A 19774-nucleotide genomic window follows, 5' to 3' on the forward strand; every position below is an offset into this window, starting at 1 on the left:
CTTCCGATGCATAAAATTTTGATTCTCCTTTGGTATCAGTTTGCAAATTTTTAGCAAATAATAATTCTTGGCAAATTTTTCCTTCTTCTATGGATTACACGTATGGTAACAGCAAAGCTTCATTTCCTGGCAAAGTTGACTCATCAAGCTGTATAGAGAACTGAAATGTTTTTTTTAAATATTCACATAATGAGTGTTCAACATCTTGAGCCATTTCATCAATTCTTCGTTGCACTGTATTATTGCTTAAAGTAATTTTCTTGATAATATCAGATGCTGGCTTGTATAGCATGGTGCTTTTACCTCACTTATAGCTGGTAGAATTAGTTCTTCACCAACAGAATGCGGTTTTCCCGATTTAGCAATCAGTAACGAAATGTTGTAAGAAGCACGCAGCCCATCGTCATCTTGTTTGGATGCTATTGAAAAGAGTTTTGCCAGTGTCAACTGTCTCAAAAAGTTTTCTTTAAGTGCTTGAAAATAAGATAAATCCTTATCTTCTTATCAGCATGAACTTTTGTCAAATGTTCTTGTAGTCTTGAAGGCTTCATAGCTTCATTTGATAAAAGTTTTTTGCGGACTTCTGGTTTATGGCGGCACGCTGAGCAGACGCACCTCCCGGACCTCCCGGGGGTGAAGCTGCGCACCAGCGGAAAGGGGGGGGGCGAGGCATTGCACCCCCCCCATGAGCCTGGTGAAAGGCTCCTGGCTAGGGGACTTTTGAGAGGTCGTCTCTTTGCCAGCGCTGGGGAATCGAGGCGCTTCTCCGTCCCGACGGTCCCTCTGCTGAGTGTCCGAATGGAACTAGTGACGCTGACCGGGACAATCACTGGAGATCGAGCGGCAAAAACGGAGGCTAAGCAAGGTCAGATGACCGAATATGAACATGAGTTGGACTAGAGTGTTTTCGCTAAGCTAAAAAGAAAGCTCCCCACCCCACAGACTAGAAAGCAAAGCGAGCGGGGGAGGGGCCCCTCCCATGCGCATAATCTTAAAAGCAAGATGGGGGAGCGGAAGTAAAAGTGGCTAAATTTGTTGGGAAATACTTACCAAGGCGTGTATGAGCGTTTGAGCGCATATTCAGAGACTTTAAGAATTTTGGCGAAGGTAAACAATCCATAAAGATGGTGGGGAAGAGGACGGAGAAGGAGAAACTTTCAAAAGCAAAACCAGCTGAGAGTCCACGACCGGAAGGAACCACCGAGTTGGCTAAAACGATGGCGGAGTCCCTACGCCCCTGCTGGACCAGATGAATAAGCTCAGGGAACAGCTGTCAACAATGAACCAAAGTATCACTACTCAGCAGACTCAATTGAACGAGACTCTTAAAATTACGGAATAAACAGCTGAGAAAGTGAAAGAAGTTGACGCCACTGCCCAAAAGGTAAAGAAAAAGGTACAAAAATTGGAAAAGAAGCAAATTTCTACAGAAGAACAGCTTTTACAACTACAAATAGAGAAGGCAAACTTGGTCCTTCGTTTCCAAGGTGTCCCAGAGACTAAGGGTGAGAATCTGAAGGAAATGATGAGTGAAGCATTGGCCCCAGTGACAGATTTGAAGCGAAATGGATGTGGCCTATAGGTCCTATTCCGTATTCATAAAGAAGAATAATCTGCCTGGGGAAATAGTAATGAGATTCTCGAAGAGGCATGTGAGGGATTCTATCCTGAGAGCGACGGCGGGGACACCCTTGAAAATCAGGGACAGCATCATCAGGATTTTGAAAGATATCCCATTTGAAATAAGACAACAGAGAAAGAAATATAAAGATTTAATTCTTTTTCTTCAAACAAATGCAATCGGTTATCAGTGGTTGTATCCAGAGGGCGTAACTTTCAAATTACAGAAAAAAGATTGACTCTGTTTCCAAAGTACGGGACTTTTTGAGAATCCAGTTGGGCGAGCCAGAGGAAGTGGATAAAGAGGAGAAGGACAGTAAGTCCAGTGGCGAGCTGGATTCGGGGTCTTCTGGAGAGGACTCTCCTTCCGAGAAAGGGATGGTGGCTCCTAAAAGTCCTTATAAACTGCGGAAAAAGACAAGATAAGAAAAAATGAAGGCTGAAGGACTCTGAATTGTGCCTTTGAAATTATGGGGTTTTTCTTTTATTGAGATGCTTAGGGGTCTTTTTTACAACAGATAAATTTAAGAGTTAAAAGTTATATAAGCATATCTGACTAAGTTCATAAAATTGTTAGCGTGTTAAGAGATGACCGTGTGTATAAGCAAATTTGAGGATCTCCTCTCTTGGGTTTTTAGGTAGTAGTGGTTATCTTTTCTTTCTCCTTAAATGTAGTTTCCTTTTACTAATATCCCCCTTTAAAAATAATATGTATTTTCCCCAAATCTTACCTTTTAGATGTCTTCTTATTATTAGAGGTAACATGCTAAAAGTGTCAACTATGGGCTTGGATCCCAGCGAAGAACTCCACAGATGAAAGGGGGATTTTGCCAAGTCCTCCCAAGCAGTTGCTGGATGTTCCCTTTTCCTTAGGAGCAGCATTTTGTGGGTATTTGGGGCTGCAGTGGGAGGGAGGTGGTGGTGAAGTCATGCTCCACAGAAGGAAATCCTCTTCTGGATCCAACCCTTTGTCTCAAAGTATGCCGTCTCTCTCTGCTGCCCTCATTCAGATATCAGTAAAAGATTAGTTGGGTTGCTTTAAGCAAGCCATGGTTTCTCAGCATCCCCTAGTATGGAAATAATTCTGTCCTGCTTACTATATATAGCAGTGCTATATAAATTGGTACCTCATAGAATAATAGTTTAGGGGAGAGGGTCTGTGATGGTTAAATATGTCTGCACTCAATATTGTATTAAAAATACAAAAAAGTATCAGCCCTTCAGCAAATATCACTCTTGTGACTTTGAGCATGTACCAAGGCTTGTGTATATGTCTTTTATGTATCATTTTGTGCCCCTTTATTTTGTGGGTTACAGAGAGGCTATAACATTTATATATGTTTTCTCTGAAGATGTTATGATGTCTGTAATGATTTGCAGACTTCACTTGCTTTCTAGAGTCTCCTATATTTCCCTGGGCTTGGCATTTTGAAATCTGTCATTTGAAACATTTGTGCATTTCCCCTCTCAAGCCCCATAGAAAGGTAGAGTACCGTTGTCTCTCCAGTAATTCTTCACTCCAGTTTTTCCTAGTGGGCAGAGTTATTTTGGTGTTTGACATTAGGAATCAGAAAAGGTGTGTGCAGGTATATATAGAATGCTTAGGTTGGGGAACACCAGTAGAATAAAAATGGACCAGTGACTCATTTGTCTGACTCAGGGCAGCTGCTGCCTTTGACAAGTATTCCTCCGTTGCTTGATTTGCCTTGAAGATGAGGAGAGGCTTAAGTCACCCTTTTACCACAATTTAATTACTGTTTCTCTCTTTCACAGTGCAGAAACTCAGGAGCCACGAAACAACATTTCTGGTCCTATACATTCATTATTTAATGAGCAAAAGGTTTTCTGGTGGGATAGTAAAAATCCTGTCTTCTTGGCAGGATGCCTCAGATAGATTTGTATTGTGGGTTTTTCGATTGCTGTTTTTTTTACTCCAAGGTCATGCAGATTGATTAGGATGCTCTAAAATACATCTTGGAGGCTGTTGGTAGAGACCTTGAAGGGAGCTGTGCTGTTCTTTTTGAAGGATGTGTCTGTTAAGCATGCTTATGGAAATGAGGGCTTTCCACTGATTAAATTTTGCATAGTCAGTCAACTATTGCAGTGACCCTGCTACATGTTGTCATATTTAAAGGTGTGAATAAATTATCTGGGTGCAAGTGACAGCCTGACATGAGGAAAGAAATCTGACTTTTTTGCCCTACTGCTAAATAAAGTCACCCTGAGCCCTTCTTTTGTCATAACTTAAAATTTGAAAAAAATATCAAAGCTCTGTGACTTCCTAAATCAGAATGGAATAATGATGTGCCTATTCTGTTAATTTCAGTGGGTCTGAAGTTCCCATGGATTGTATCCCTGGGGGGTGAAAATCAACTGCAAACATTTTGGCTTCTGCTGGCCTCAGTCGCACAGGTGTAATTGTGTGGAAGCTGTAACTAGGATCTGGGAGACCCAGGTTCAAATCCCCACTGTGCCATACATCTCACTAGGCAGTCTTGTGCCAGTTTCTCTCTCAGCCTAACCTACCTCACAGGGTTGTTGTGAGGATGTAATGGAGGAGGGGAGGATGATATACAGTGCCAGTGTAGTCACCCATGCAGTGGATGGCATTCTGAAAGCGAATGTTTGTGTGCAGCCACCTGACATTCAGCTAAATGGGGCTCTGAAGCAGAATTAAAGGGGGCGGAGCATTGAAAGAGAAAATAGTCATCACTTTCCATTCAGTGTATCCTTCCTCATTTCCTTAGGCTTACTCTGGTCATTTCCCAAATAGCTTTTCCTGCTGTAAGAGCCTTAGGAACTCAGCATTTGGTCCAAGTAACCGCTTAGCATTTAATTTAACAGGAGGTTCATCACCATGGTGATGGCACTGTTCCTTGTGTGTCTTGAGGGTCCTGGACACACTGAATTGATGTGGCTGACACACCCATGGACACCTTTTTTTTTTTTTTGGAAGCATCCTTGGTCTACTTTCCTAGTTTGCTTTTGCATGTATATGGTGTGTGTGGGGAGGTCCATCCAAATGTTTGAGTTTTCTCATAATTGAGGAGTAACATATTCTCAAGAAAATATCTAAGACATTTGTTCAGACGTCTGAGCCCCACCCTCGTGCAAGAGAGTAGTACTGTCTGCATATAGCAGGATGGGTACTTGAAGAGTGCCCAGTTTAGGAGAATGGTAGTCTTCTTCCACTAAGATGGGGGCCAAATCGTTGAGAAATGTTAAATAGGAAAGGAGCACTTATGCATCCCTGTTTAACTCCCTTGTTAAAGGGAATTTTTAGTGTTAATTCCCCTTCCGTTGAACATTTGATTTGGTAGGTGGTGGAAGCGTGTAAGATTATAATTAATTTAAGGAGTCTCTTATCAATGTCTGTTTGGTACAGTTTAGTCCATAGTAACTCTCTGTCAATTGAGTCAAATGCTCCTTTAAGATCCAGAAAAGCTGTGTAGAGTTTGGAATTTTTAGATGTGGTATACTTATCAGTTAGGTGTGCTAAGGTAATGCAGTGATCTATTGTAGATTTACCCTTGCAGAACCCAAGTTGTTCGGGGCCTAAGACACTTTGCTGAGACATCCAGAAGGTTAGTTTGGTTAATAGATGCTTGGCGTACAGTTTGCCTATGATGAAAAGAAGGCTAATTGGCCTATAATTAGAAGGGTTTGTGTAGTCACTTTTCTTGTAGATTGGGACTACGATTGCATTTCGCCAGGCATCAGGGATAAATGCTGTTTGATTAATCATAGTAAAGAGGGAAGCAAAAGGGGCAGCCCACCATTCTGGGTCCATCTTTAGAAGCTCTGGGGGAATCAAATCAGGACCGGGGGCTTTCCCAGTCTTCAGTTGATTGATTAGTTCTATTATTTCCTCAGGGGTCACAGATGGCCAATCTGGTAAGTCCTCACCACAAAAGACATATGAGTTACTCATACAGTCATGGTTCTGCTGAAACAGCACAGAGAAATACTGTGACCATGCATGAGATGAAATCACAGATCTAGGAGACGGTCCCGTGTGTAAAGAACCTGAAACTATGCCCCAAAACTTCTTGGATTTATTTAGGACAGTTGTTTGGTATAGTTGTTCCCATTGGTTGTTAAAAATCTCTATCTTCGACTTCTGGTTTTGGCGATCGCCATGGCAGTAGCTTTCTCCCGGACCTCCGGGAGAAGTCTGCCAGCGCCCACGGCTGGGAGGGGGCGCGATTGTCCGCGCCACCCCAGGAGCCCGGGAGAAGGGCTCCCAGCCATGGAGCGCTAGAGAGCTCCCCCCTGGCAAGAAAAGCCAGTGAGGGGGGGCTATTGCCCCGACGGTCCCACCGTGGAGCATCCCGTATGGGAACAAGATCAGCACACCGGAGCAAGCGTTTGGTGATCAAGCGATACTAGACACAAGCGAGCAATCGTTGAAAATGTGCGTGATAAACAAGTGAAAGCAAAGCTTCTCGGAAGTTCCAGCCCTGCGAGTTCTGTTCCTAGACAGGACTCAACAGCGGAATTTCAAAGGCTCTTGTCGGAAGCAGTTCACCCTCTGCTGGAGAAAATCACGGCAATTGACAACAAGCTGGACACACAACAAGCGCAAATGGCTGCAAACACGCAGAAAATCGAAAAAACAGAGCAGGAGCTTAAAGTGATTGATACCACAGAAAATCGAAAAAACGGAGCAGGAGCTTAAAGAGATTGATACCAACTCAAAGAAGATGGACAAAAGTGGAGGGAAGTGTCAAATCGAAGAGTCTCGAGTATTACAGCTTCAAATGGAAAGAGCAAGCTATGTCTTGAGACTTTAAGGTATCCAGGAAGAGAAAGGAGAGAATCTGAGACAGATGCTCTTGCGCCCATGGCAGAGATGACATCGGATCAACTTCAAAGCAAAATAGATACAATCAACAGATCGTATTCAGAATTTATCAGAAAGAATAATCTGCCAGGGGAAGTTACAATAAGATTCTCTCGAAGAAAAGTGAGAGACCAACTACTGAAAGCATCCAATGGAGCTACCTTGAAGATAAAAGACAGATATAAGAATACTGAAAGATGTTCCATTTGAGATAAGAAGAAAAAGAAGGAAATATAGAGACTTGGCTCTATTTCTACAAAAGCATGATGTTTAACAGATGGTTAACACTCGAGGGACTAATCTTCAGATATGCAAATGGTAAAGAAAGGATTGACTCTGTTGAAAAGGCTTGTGAATTTTTGTGTCAACATAGCAGTCCAACAGGAGAAGATGCGACCGACGATGCCAAAGAGAGCGAGGAAGAAGGAGAGGCTGGATCCTCTGAGGAAGACTCTGACTCTAAATTGGGGGCGGCGGGTCCTAAACAAGGCTATCTATCAGTTGAGACACAGAAAGGGGTAAAATAGATTGTCAATGTGCTCTGGAATACTTAAAAAGAAGTTTATTGTATATCGTTCTACAATCTTTTTATGAAATTAGAAATGTTGATGAAGCACTTATGTTTAATTAGATAGATGATCATTTTCAACAAAAGTTAACTTGTGTTTAAGTTTAAAGGTAAATTTGTAAATGTATGTATGATCATCATCTCTTGGGTTTTTAGAGAGTTTTCTTTAATTTCTCCCATAGATGTAGTTCCCCTTTCCTGGATTTTCTGCTTGTAGTTTTTAGTATGTAGTTATTCGAAAATGCAATAAAAAACATCTCCTTCGGGGGTCCAAAAAACAAACAAACACAAAAACTCTATCTTCTTATTTTCCATCCTCTCCTGTAACTGTTTTTTAACCTGAAAATACTTTGGGAGGAGGGCAGGATCATTAGAAGTTCGAAATTGGCTATAGATACTACGTAATTGAGATTTTAGTGCTCTGCACTCTGCAGGATACCAAGATTTGGCGCCCCTATTACTCTTTTTTGTAGAGTGATTAGAATTTATACAAAGTGCCTGAGAAAAATGTGAAATCAAGGTATTATAAAGTGAAATCTTTAGAGTAGGTTCCATATTATCAATTAGAGAGGCTCTAAGGGCAAGAGTAGGTCCGAGTTTAAATAAACTGGAAGTTACCTGAGTGGAATGGTCATTCCGCAGGATTTTTGGTAAGATTTCTGGCTCAGAGGTCGGGGGAGGAAATAGGGAGGGAAAGTCAGCAAAAGAGCTAATTTTGAGAGTTAAGATCAGGGGGAGTTTGAGTTTTCATAAATGTAATGGAGACAATCTACTTTTCAGCTGGTAGTGTGTTTTGATTTCATAGGTCTGAAAAAAAGGGTAGGACAATAGATCAATGCAAATGCATGTAAAACTCTAGTGTAGTCATCCCCAGTGTGGTGCCCATGTGTACCATGATACCCATCAGTGTATTTCCTGGCACTCACTATTTCCCCATGGCAGCCACTTTGTGATTGGTTCCCCTCTTCCCAAAGACAACTTGTTATGGCACTTGCTACCTTTTCTCAACATTCCAGATTTGCCTGTAGATTCAACAAAGATGGGGACCCTTGCTGTAGGTGGGAAACCCAGGTAATCCTCAGTCCAAAAATGTGGGACATACTAGCCAAGGCCGCCCCTGCTTAGCTTCCAAGATCTGACAAGATTGGGCTAGCCTGGGCTACCCGGGTCAGGAGCAGTTAGATAGCTTTATTATGTCAAAGAAATGGGATTTGGCTTTAAACCTTATACCTGTTGTTTCTGTGGACTTCAAGCTGCAACTTAGCAAAAAATTATGTCTAGGATATACTGGACACCTCAGTGCCTTCTCCCTAAAGGACTAAGTAAAGTATCTAGTTGCTGGCATTGTAATGTACAGGACTCATCTCTTTAGTTGTTTCCAGTCATTCAGTCTTTTGGGGAGGAAGTCATTACTCATATCAATTTTATACAAGAACGAGGGAATCCACAAGGACTTGCAGGAGGCATCTTCCCCCCCACTCCCTCACCATTTCCTCTTTCTTTCTCCTGAAAGCCCTCAGAGCCTCTCCCCTTTTCCTGTTTCCTTCACTCTTTCTAGAATTGCTAACCTCCAGGTAAGGCTTGGAGGTCTCCTGGAATCACAACAGATCTCCCAATTATAGAGATCAGTTTTCCCCATTAGGGATGCTAGCTCCAGGTTGGGAAATTCCTGGAGACTTAGGGGAGCCTTGGGAGGGTGAGGTTGGGGAGGGAAGCGACTTCATCAGGGTGTAATGCCATAGAGTTCACCCTCCAAAGCAGCCATTTTCTCCAGGGGAACTGATCTCTGTCACCTGGACAGCAGTTGCAATTCCAGGTGATCTCCAGCCTGCACCTAGAAGTTGGCAATTCTATATCCCCTGGGGGAAATGGGTGATTTGGAGGGTGCACTCTATGGCATTATACCCCTCTGAGGTCCTTCCCCTTCTCAAACTCAGGCTATACTCCCCAGATCTCTAGGAATTTCCTAACCTGGACTTGGCAAGGCTATCTCTTTCTTACCCAATAGTCAGCCTATCTTTATCTGCCCCCCTATTTAAAGCTCCCCCCCCCCGGACAGCCTCTACCTAGGAAAACTGTGGCCCAGTTTTGTGATGCCCATCCCTGGGCCAGGCCCACTTGCATGGTAGAGAACCCTCAAAGATTTGTGAGGTGGCACCTCATCTTGTATTCCCATCCCCATACTATTTTTCTTTCCCTCCTTCTGGCCACCCCCATATCATCTCCCCTTTCCCTGCTTCATTTTCGCCTTCATTCTCCTTCTCAGCCACTCAGCAGCCTACCTCTGCCTCCCATCTTCAGCTATATTTATTATTTATTTACTTCATTTATGCCCCACCTTTCTCCACAGTGGGGACCAAAGCAGCTTATCTTATCCTCTTCTCTTCCTTTTTATCTGCACAGCAATCCTCTGAGTAAGGTTAGGCTGAAAATATGTGACTGATCCAAAATCACCCAGTGAGCTTCCACAGCAAGATGAAGATTTGAATCTAGGTCTCCAGACCCTACTCTGAAGCTGTAAGTGCTACATCACACTGACTTTGATATGGTGGCTGCTGTTGAACAGTAACAAGCAGTCAGGCCTAGTTGTGTCATGCAAGTCAGGTTACCACCCTGGTACCCAGAGGTTCCTGCTAAGTCTAGGGTTGCCAACCTCCAAGGGAGACCTGGAGATCTTCCATAACTACAGCTGAACTCCAAACAATGGAGGTCTGTCCCCCAGCAGAAAATGACTGTTTTGGAGGGTGGACTCTATGGCATTAAATTTGGCTGAGGCCTCGTCCCTCCCCAACCCTACTTTCCCCAAAATCTTCAGGAATTTTTGAACTTCTGTGGCCCCTATTAGTCCTCCCTCAAAGGCCAAAAATGTTCCCAGAAAAGGGCCCTGCTCTCTCTCCCTATATTTTTACTCACAGAAACCAGGCCTGGAATGCTGGGATTGCCTAGCAGAAGCCCCTGAGGGAATCCATTCCTAAAGCTACAGGTGCTTCTTTTATCATTTTGGAGGTTTTTAAGCCACCCATTTTTTTTAAAGATTTCACATTTTCTGCAGACTTTGTACATTTATCTGAAAAGCAATCATGTGAAATTTGATTTGGACCAACGTAGGAAGGAAGAAAAGATTTCACTTTCCCTAGTTCCATCTCCCAGTTTTAATTTGTGGACCCCCTCAAGCTATTGGCACCATTTGGAAGACTTCCCCTATGCCCTGGCCTGATCCAGTTTCCCCTCCACCCACATTTCAGAAGAAATTCTTAAAATGGTGGGAAATATGCTCATGATTCTCCAGCCCCTTGTTTAGCTCAACCATTGGTCTCCACTCAGGAAAGGGAGTTGAGCAGTGCATGGCAGCTCACCCTTTTGCTGTTTAATTCTGTAGAAGGGACGATGCTGTGTGCTTCTGAATATTCAGATGGGTTTCAGGGATGTTTCTTATATCGTGATCCCTAGTTTAGCATGGCTAGTGTCTAGGATGTGTGTTCAGAATTGCCATCTTCATTAACTTATTTGTAGCTGTTGGTTGTTGGGTGGCTAAATGCTATGCTTTTCATATTACTTACTTCACTCTCTTTTTCAGGCAAATTAGAAACCTGTAGGTCAGATTCTGAAAAATTAAAAAAATGAATACTTGGGGGGTTAACTCCCTCAATAATAGAGCAACAGCTGTAGCTTTAAGAAACGTTATTGTCTGTGGCCATTGTTAGGCAACTACAATGGTATTGCCAGTTTTCCAGCTTTGGTTTCTGTCACTAGGAGTCACAGGGAGAAACGGCCATATCCGAGGGCTATTTTTGCCTTTGAGGAAGGACTCATTGGGCCAGGCCCAGCGGCAACCACTAGGCAGCTTGCTTCAATCTGACTTGTATGACCCATCCAGGCCTAGCTGCTTGCTACTTTTCAACAGCAGTCACCCCTAAAAGCTAGTGTGGTGTAGCATGTAATGAAATGGCTGCCAGGCAGAGGCAGCAGTACCTTAAGATGGCTGCCAGTCTGGTAGTCCTCTTGAGGGGGGAGGTGCTCCATAGGGAACAACGGGGCTGCCATACCTCCCTACCTACATTTCCCAGAAGCTTTAGGGAAAAAGTGTGGGAAAGTATGGACCCACCCCAGAGCCAGGCAGATAAAGGCTTTGGCCCTCCAGGGAGGCTTTTAGTCTCAGCCTAGTCTTGGCCTTTGGCTCAGGTTGGATAGCAGCTTCAAGGGAGTGTACAGGTGGGACTCCTGCTACTCCACACTCCGTGGGCAATCCAGGCCACTATAGATTATGGTGGAGAGCCAAGGAGAGTAGCAGTACTGGTGACCAGTCCTGAGGAGGGCTGGAGTTTCTCTCCACAACAACAAGGAGGGGGAAAGCAAATCCCATCCTGAGGCCACCACCTCCAGAGGTAGAGAGGGTGTGTGTAGGGACAGAGGAATTGCAGTTTACTTCAGTTTATTTTCTGTGCCCTGTTGTGTTGAAGTGCCTCTGTTAATTTTTGTGCCTAACTTGTATATAGTTCAAATAAACCTTTTTGAGTTATAAGACCTGGAAGTGCTTTGACCACTTAGTCCTCCCTGCTCAGCATGTTACCAGAGGCAAAAGGAAGCAAGGGAACCCAAACGGGCCCAAATCAGAGGGGTTGCCAACTCTCCAGGGGGTGCCCAAAGATTGCAGTACCCACTTCCCAAGATGGGGGAATCAGCCAGAGGGGTCTCACTGTTCCTCTAGGAATGCAGTGTGAATGTAATGAGTGATGGCAGCGAATGAGGAAGGAAAATAGCCCCTCCAGGCCGGGTGGGCAGGCGAAAACAAGGGCTTATGAGCCACAGAACAGCTGCTCAGTCTCCCAGGGCTGAGGGTGGGTCCCCGTTTTGTTACATAGCAGTTAGAGTTTCAGACGAGTACCTGGGAAATGTGGGTTTGAATTCCCATTCTGCTGTGGAAGTTCACTGGGAGACCTTGGGCCAGTGACACATTCTCAGCCTAATTTACCTCACAGAGTTATTGTGAGAATAAACTGGAGCAGAGAGGAGTGTTGTAAACTGCTTTGGGTCCCCATTGTGGAGAAATGATGTAAATAAATAATAAATATAGCAAAGTAGGCAGCGGACCCAATTGAGGAGGGCAGGTGAGTGACTGAGCTATCTTAACAGATGCTGGGAGGGGGCGGACTGGAGACAGAGTGGTGGATGGGAGACCACTAGTGATCCCCCTCCTCTGCAGTTTGCTCAAAGCTTCCCTGCTTGTTAAGTACATAACTATAACCTTTTAAATTACCAGTGTACTTCTAAGTGCATGGCTGTCTCCCCACCACTGCTGAACCTTAACCAGCCTTTTGGGATCTGAGGAAAGGCTTCCCTCTCTGACTGCTTACTCTCTCCTCAGTATGAGGCACAGCAGGTCTGGCAAGAGAGTGAAATTGTCAAGAGCTAGATGGTCGTGGAGAAAGGGGCGTAAAACCACCACCACCACCCTACTGTGGCCAGCTCACTCTTTTCCAGGATGTTTGCCATAGTGGTGATTTTACTCTCTCTTACCTGTGTCTAGCTTGTTGTCTGAGTTTTGGGAATAACAGTGCAGAGAAAGCTGGAGGGTTGTTGGAGAAGGTGGGCCTTTCCGTCCTTGGCATGAGGCCCACAGCTTGGAGAGGCTTGCAGTTTACTCCTCTTCCAGTCCCTCTGGCAGCAGCTGTTTCAAGGGAAGAACCACTCGTCAACTGCAAGCCCTACTGGACAATGGCCATGACCACTTTCTTGGAATATGGGGCAGCTGCCACACTGGAGAGTGGAAGAGCCATAGTTGTGATGTCAAAGAGCTACATGTGGCTTCTGAACTGCTGAGCATCACTGCTCTAGTTGTAATATTGTTTCACAGGGGATGAAGTGGAATTGTATTCCATACACTTTGTCATGACCCCAGGGGGTCGCCACCTTCCACCGCCACCATTCTGGACTTCGGGTCCCTTGAGAAGGCCCAGAGTACCCTCCCAAGCCAATCAAAAAATGCCCCTTTTTAAGCCGAGAACATAGGCATGACGACCAGGCAGAGAACACTTAAACAAATGCTTTATTAACACAGTACTGGGGCAAGAAAAATAAGACAAGGTGCTTTAAAATATATAACAGTGTTTAAAGGCAAAATAATCAACTCTAACGCGACTACCTAGTTCACTTAACTGGTTACTACTTCAAGGCCCACAGCCCTCTTATACCAGGCCTCCTTTCAGGATCTTTCTCCTCAGATCAGACTGTCCCCTCTGTGAGACAAGACCACAGAAGAGCAAAAGAACACCGTTTCCTCACAGCACACGGAGTTTATATCACAGTCTCCTGCAGTTTAGCTCTGTGAGAGGAAATAACACCATTTCCCCACAGCCCACAAAGTATGTAATAGTCTTTTCACACAATCCCTGGACACTGGTTACAACTGTTGCTAAGCCTTATGGGGATTGTAGGTTGTCTACTTTCCACTCCCACACTGGTCTCTCCTGGGACCAGGCCGCACTAGGCCTTGCTCCCAGTCCTGCACAGATCATGACACACTTAAAAAAAACAACCAACAAACTAAAACTAGAAAACTGTTCACTCAAATGAAGGCAAGTTTTTAAAAATGTATTGTCAGATTTAAGAGGCACAAAATTGTGCAGGTGTGTGTTTAATTGGCTTCAAACTTTATGTAGAATTTTGTTTAAATTCTGTGGACGTAATGTTTTTGAAAGAATCTAAACAGTGAGTGAGTTTCACTCCTCAGCAAGCAAATAGAGAGTCATTTTGGCAGAGTCATTTTAAATCTGGAATGTGCAGGTTGTACATGCTGAGAAAGGGGGAGGAGCTGAGAAATTGAAAAGGTTGTTGCACCCACACAGAATAGAAACACCTCTAAGCAATGTATAAATAGCAGGTCTGAACCACAGAGTCCTTCCACACCCATTCCCAGTACTCTAGATGAGTTTCCCTCTAACTTTGAAACCGGAAACAGATGTGTAGGTCTGTAGACTTCAAAGATGTTGTCTTGCTCAGCTGCTGGCTGGAAACACAGTGTCTTCAGCAATGACTGCTGGGATCAGAATATCAATGCTGTTGAGCGTAGAGCTCCTCTGATAACATGCAGCAACACTGAACTTGCAGATGGATTATGTTTAGGTCACATGTAAGCAACATTTGTGGTTTTGTATAAAAACTACAACCAAGACTGTAATTAGCAAGGTATAATTAAAGCCAGGCACAGATGTTCATGACCATAGTGCATATGCAGTGCAGGATTCTTGTAAAAATCTAAAAAATGAGGTTTCATCTCCAAGGATGGTTTTCTGTCTTGTTGGGGGAGATGGGGAATATGTAGAATGTGATAGTGTTGTGGACAGGTATTGTGAGTCAGCCTGAGCTCAGCATGAAGTCCTCAGGGGAGGAGGACTCCTCAGGAGAAGGGGAGCCACACAAGGCTGGCTCTGAGTCAGCAGAAGCCAGAAAACAGGCTGATGAGCTGCAGGCTGATCAAGTGTCACCACCCAGCTCTGATGCAGCAGGTGAGACTCAAGTGATTAAGACCAGTCCACCAGGTTCACCTCCACCCTTCGAGTGCCGGAGACAGGAGCTTAGAAGGGAGCTGCAAGCAAAGAGGCAGAGTGCATGTCTCCTGGCCCGTCACCAGCTGCTTGCTGATGACAGCCTAGAGTAGTTGCAGAGGTACTCCCAAGCAGCTGGTTGCTAACAAGAGCTTGTTAAGAAGTGCGTATAAAACCCAGGTCTGGGAGCCCGCATGTTGCGGAAGTAACAGGTTGTGTGTCCACAACTCCTGATCTTGCTTTCTTTGTGTGACCTTGGACTGGCTTGGGACTTTGATTTTGGCTTTGTGACTCTCTGGGTTGTGGGATGACCCTTGAACCTCCTGACTATGCTCTCTGCTTCACCCATTCTGGTAATGATCCTCTGGCTTGTGGACTTTTGGCTTGTGGACTTCTGGGACTGAACTCTGGACTTTGTGTGAGCGCCTGAATGTGTCTGGCTTGCCTGCCTGCACCTGGTACACAACAGGAGCAGAGCTACCTTGTGGTTCTACTTGTTACAATGGGCTCAACCAACGGTTTCTAAGAGCCTACGTTTGACACCCTGGATTTTTCCCTTCCAACTTTAATAGCTAACTGTATAGAAAGAGTAAATCTCTGGCTACACTAATGCACAGGTTTCATGTAAATTATCAGATTCTGTGCTGCTTTTCAGACTCCTGTATTATTTCTGTAAAATGTTTGATGCTTTGCCCCTACAGAAAACAATGCAGAGATTACATTTAATGTGTCCTTGGGATACCGTGACGACATGGTCAGTGAGTGGCAACCAATGGCATATGCAGAAGAGACTCGGAAGCTCAAATGTGCCTTTAACTATCCAAAAGTAGGTTCCTTACAGTTCTTGCTCAGATAATTTTGCCTGAAGCTTTTTATCTTGACATCAATCAACATATGTTTCTAGGTAGCTTTTGCTTTCTAATACATACCTTAATGTCCTGGTTATTTAAAGGAAAGACACTAACAATTTTATATTTGCACTGAATCTATTATAGGGGGAGGGACTTTAGTTGAGTTGGGAAATATTGGGGAGGGAGGTGCTTCCTTGAGGTCAAGATGTGGAATTATGATTTGATAACTGGCCTTTTCTCTTTAGCAAAAGTTAGAGATGAAATATTTCTAAGAAACAGTGTTTAGGTTTTTCAGTAAGATTAGTAGGTGACCTGCCTGTAATTACACCTGGCTTGGGGAGGGTTGTGAGCATAGGAAATGGGAGTCAGTAAAGAGGCTGGTCTCAAACTTTGTTTCTGTTTTAACTTAAATTGTGTTCTTATATGAAGTGTTCAAGACTGTTGGCTGTTAAACAAATTTGAAATAAACAGCCACTGCCACTAGATGGAAGAACATTGGTGGCAGTTGCAAAGGAACATTTGATCGATCTTAGCACTATGTGTTCTGCAGCCTCTGGTTCCCAGGCTCCTTTCATTGTCGCTATGAACTCTTGTTGTTTTAATGTATTACCTTCATGAATGTTCCCCCCTATGGAGATTGCTGTGTATTCTTCTTAATTGTTGACCTGCTGATTAAAGTAGGAAATGTGATTCAGGTAGAGTGCCAAGTAGAGAACATTAACTAAATGTGTCCTGGATTATTTTTTTTAATTTCCATGTTCCACACTTCCTGTAACTGACCTAATTTGTGCTAAAAGAGACTAGAATCTGTGTCTGACTAGAATCTTGGAGACCCCAAAGATAAACATTGGTGGCTATCTGTTTGCCTTCCTTCTTGTTCCAACAGACTAAAGAAAATGAAGACAGTTTCTATGATTGTGATGTACTTTCATTCATGGAAATTGGAACTGTTGCTCACAAATTCTACCTTGTCAATATTCGGCTCCCTGTGCATGAAAAGAAAGGTATCAATGTAGGAATTGGAGATATAAGAGATATTCGTCTAGTGGTAAGTAGTGGTAATTTAACCTCTGCGTTCATCCTCTCCTCCTTTGTAAACTGGCATTATAGGTACTAACACAGCCAAGTGAATGAAGAAGTTTATTTCATACTGGATATTCATACTGGGAGCTTACTGACTGGTGGAACTAACTAAGCAAGGGTGTAAATTTGTTGAGCTCTAGAGCATGCATACAAATGCACATATTGACAGTATATCCCCAGGTGTGATTGTTGGTTTTTCTTAAAATGTGTGTAACTTTGGAGCATCCATGTGTGGGTTGTTTGTACCTTAGAGCTATCAGATACGGCAACAGGTTGGAGGCTTAATACTTTTTAATTGAATAATATATTGTTACGTACAGAATTAAAGAATGATATTCAGACCTTCTTTCAGGAGAACAAGGACTATGGTGTCCTGCACCACATGGTCTGGGATGCATTTAAGGCCACCATTACAGGCCGACTTATCTCCACCACTTCTCATTTGAAAAAGAAAAACACAAAACTAAGAGATGATCTTCTAATGAAAATCCAAGAGTTGGAAACAAAACACAAAGCAATGGGAAGTAAGACAGTTTATAAACATCTACTAGCTCAACGTAAGATGTTAGAGTCCATAGAAACTACCAAGATTCAATGCAATCTGCTTTACCTAAAACAAAATTTTTGAGAAAATCTCCTAAAGCTCTTAAGCTCCTCTCATGTAAAGTTAGCAAAAAACAAGATGACAGATTTCATTCCCTGCATAAAGGACACTTCGAACAATCTCCATCTAGACTCTCCACCAAGGTGAACCAACTTTTTGCCTCCTACTTTCAGGAGATGTATAGCTCAACAAAACCCGGTGATGCCTCAATAAATACCTACCTTGCCAGACATTTAAACAGCTCTCGCTTGACACCTGAACATCATAATTTTATGGAAAACCCAGTCACTGAACAAGAGATTCTGGCAGTGATAAAGTCTTTTAAAAATGGTAAAGACCAGGGCCAGATGGCCTACCGGGGGAATTCTACAATGTCTACCAAACTGATCTTCTAAGACACTTAACATCAACCTGCAATTATATTCTGAGATATGGCTGTTTGCCACCATCCTGGTCCAATGCAACGATTATTGTGACACCAAAAGCTAATAGGGACCATACATTGTCTAAGTCCTACTGCCAAGGTCTTTACGGCTGTCCTCATGCATTGCCTTATCACACACTATATACATGTGGACCAAAGCAGGTAACGACTCCTGGAAATATTTAGGCATCTCTATTCCATTAGAACTAACGAAACTTGAAAAATATAACTATGCAAGATACACAAGGAAGTAAAAACCTGATTCATCCTCTCTCTATCATGGTACGACAGAGTAGATCTTATTAAGTCAATGTTGTTTCCAAAGTTTCTTTATCTATACTACTTTCAAGAAAAACATTGAAGTTGTGGAAAAAACCCTTTGCATGTTTTTATGGACCGGCAAGAAACCTCGAGTCAGCTTCTCTGCCCTCCATCACCCATATCATTTCAGAGGGATGGGATTACCGGATTTAACTCTTTAGTACCACTCTGCACGTCTCACCAGTTTAATAAATATGCTTGCCCCGGATCTACCCATGGACTGGAGATGGATTGAACGCGTTGATATGGACTTTCGGTCCCTTTGTGATACCATCTGGAACTCCACTGCATATTGATCCTTTCCTCATGCACCAATCCTTTCCTCCATGCTACATTATTGGTATGGCATTCCCGAAGGAAACAGCTACTGAAGGATGTTTCTCCACTAACATCTTTTCCTCATCAAACTTGGTTTGCTCCAGAAAATGATCCTGACTATGTCCATTTCCGGCGAAGCAAAAAGCTGAGTACAGTGATTGACCTGACCAGCAACCATCTTTTACTGAACAAAGCTTCATTAGAAGCCAAAATAGGAACTAAATTGAATTGGCTCCACTACTCGCAAGACATGTTTTCCAAAGTTTTAGGGCCAGGAACTCAGGCATGGTGTCTCACAGAGAGAATGGATTCTACTTGAAGATTATAGGCTGCTGGCTCTCGAAGGACACGATTTAAAACTGGGATGGCACTCCTTTTTATGGTATGGGAAAGCTTCTGGACATAAATATTTTAAAAATCATATGATAAGAATATCATTACTGACAACGTGGGAAAAGATTCATCCGCTGATATATACTAAAATACCAAGATGGGTGTCTCCAGTGGAAGCTTTTTCTCAACCAACTTTGACTTCAAAACAAGCAGTTATTAGATATGCAGAATTGTTAGATGATGAAAATAATTTAATCTCAGAAAGAATAAAGAAAAATGAAATAAACTTAGACTGATGGACTAGAATGCTAATGGAATCTAGATATAGTAAGGATAAACAGACAGGTGGATTTTATTCAGAACAATGTACATTCAAAAAATTATTATGTACTTTAAGAGAGAATTATTAAGAAAATGTATAATACACTGATGCAGTTGAAAATGCAGGACGAAATAGTTAAAGAATATATGGTTAGATGTATGCAAAATGTAGGTTATAACATCGATCTCTCAATGGAGTAAAATATGGAAAGTGAATATTAAGTTGACTAAATCTGTTTCATTCAAAGAAAACATATAAAATGTTTTATACATGGCATCTAACTCCAGATAGATTAGCTGAAAGGTATAAAAACGTGAGTAATATGTGTTGGAAATGTAACAACCATATTGGGTCGTATTACCATATGTGGTGGACATGTAAAAAGGTTAATAAATTCTGGGTTGAAGTGTACACTTTCTTACAGTCAATCTTGAATATCACAATACCTTTTAAGCCGGAGATATTTTTGTTAAACTGTTTACCAGATGAGTTAGATAAGAATCATAGTTACTTTTTTCCCACCATAGAAAACAATGGGGACTTCTGGTTTATGGTGACACGCTGGCAGACGCACCTCCCAGACCTCCCGGGGGTGCGATCTGCGTGCTAGCGGTTGGGGGAGGGCGATTGTTCGCCGCCACCACCCCCCGGAGCCTTTGTGAAAGGCTCCTAGCCATGGGGCTTTTGAAGGGTGGCCTCTTCGCCAGCGCAATGCTGGGGAATTGAGGCGCTCTTCCACCCCAACGGTCCTGTCGCTATGCGTCCGAATGGAACTAGAGCCGCTGACCGGGACAAGTGTCGGAAATCGAGCATTTAAAACGCATTTTGAGCGAGGTCTTATGACCAACAACGAAAAGTGAGTCGAGTGAAAGTGAAATACCGGCAACTTAAAAAGAAAGTCCCCCCCCCCCCGGAGAACGGGGAGAAAAGGGAGCGGGGGGGG

General features: G+C 43.2%; 1 protein-coding gene across 1 annotated transcript in view; it reads left to right on the forward strand.

The window, feature by feature from the left end:
• Positions 1–19774, forward strand: part of WLS (wntless Wnt ligand secretion mediator) — a 73358-nt gene that overhangs the window by 37634 nt on the left and 15950 nt on the right. Inside the window, exons 3-4 of the mRNA XM_015415793.1 lie at positions 15277–15401; positions 16313–16474. Coding sequence (XP_015271279.1) covers positions 15277–15401; positions 16313–16474 — 287 coding nt within the window. The remainder of the gene's footprint in view (positions 1–15276; positions 15402–16312; positions 16475–19774) is intronic.

Source organism: Gekko japonicus, unplaced genomic scaffold, assembly GCF_001447785.1.
Source record: "Gekko japonicus isolate JY-2015 unplaced genomic scaffold, Gekko_japonicus_V1.1 scaffold20, whole genome shotgun sequence".
NCBI lineage: Eukaryota > Metazoa > Chordata > Lepidosauria > Squamata > Gekkonidae > Gekko > Gekko japonicus.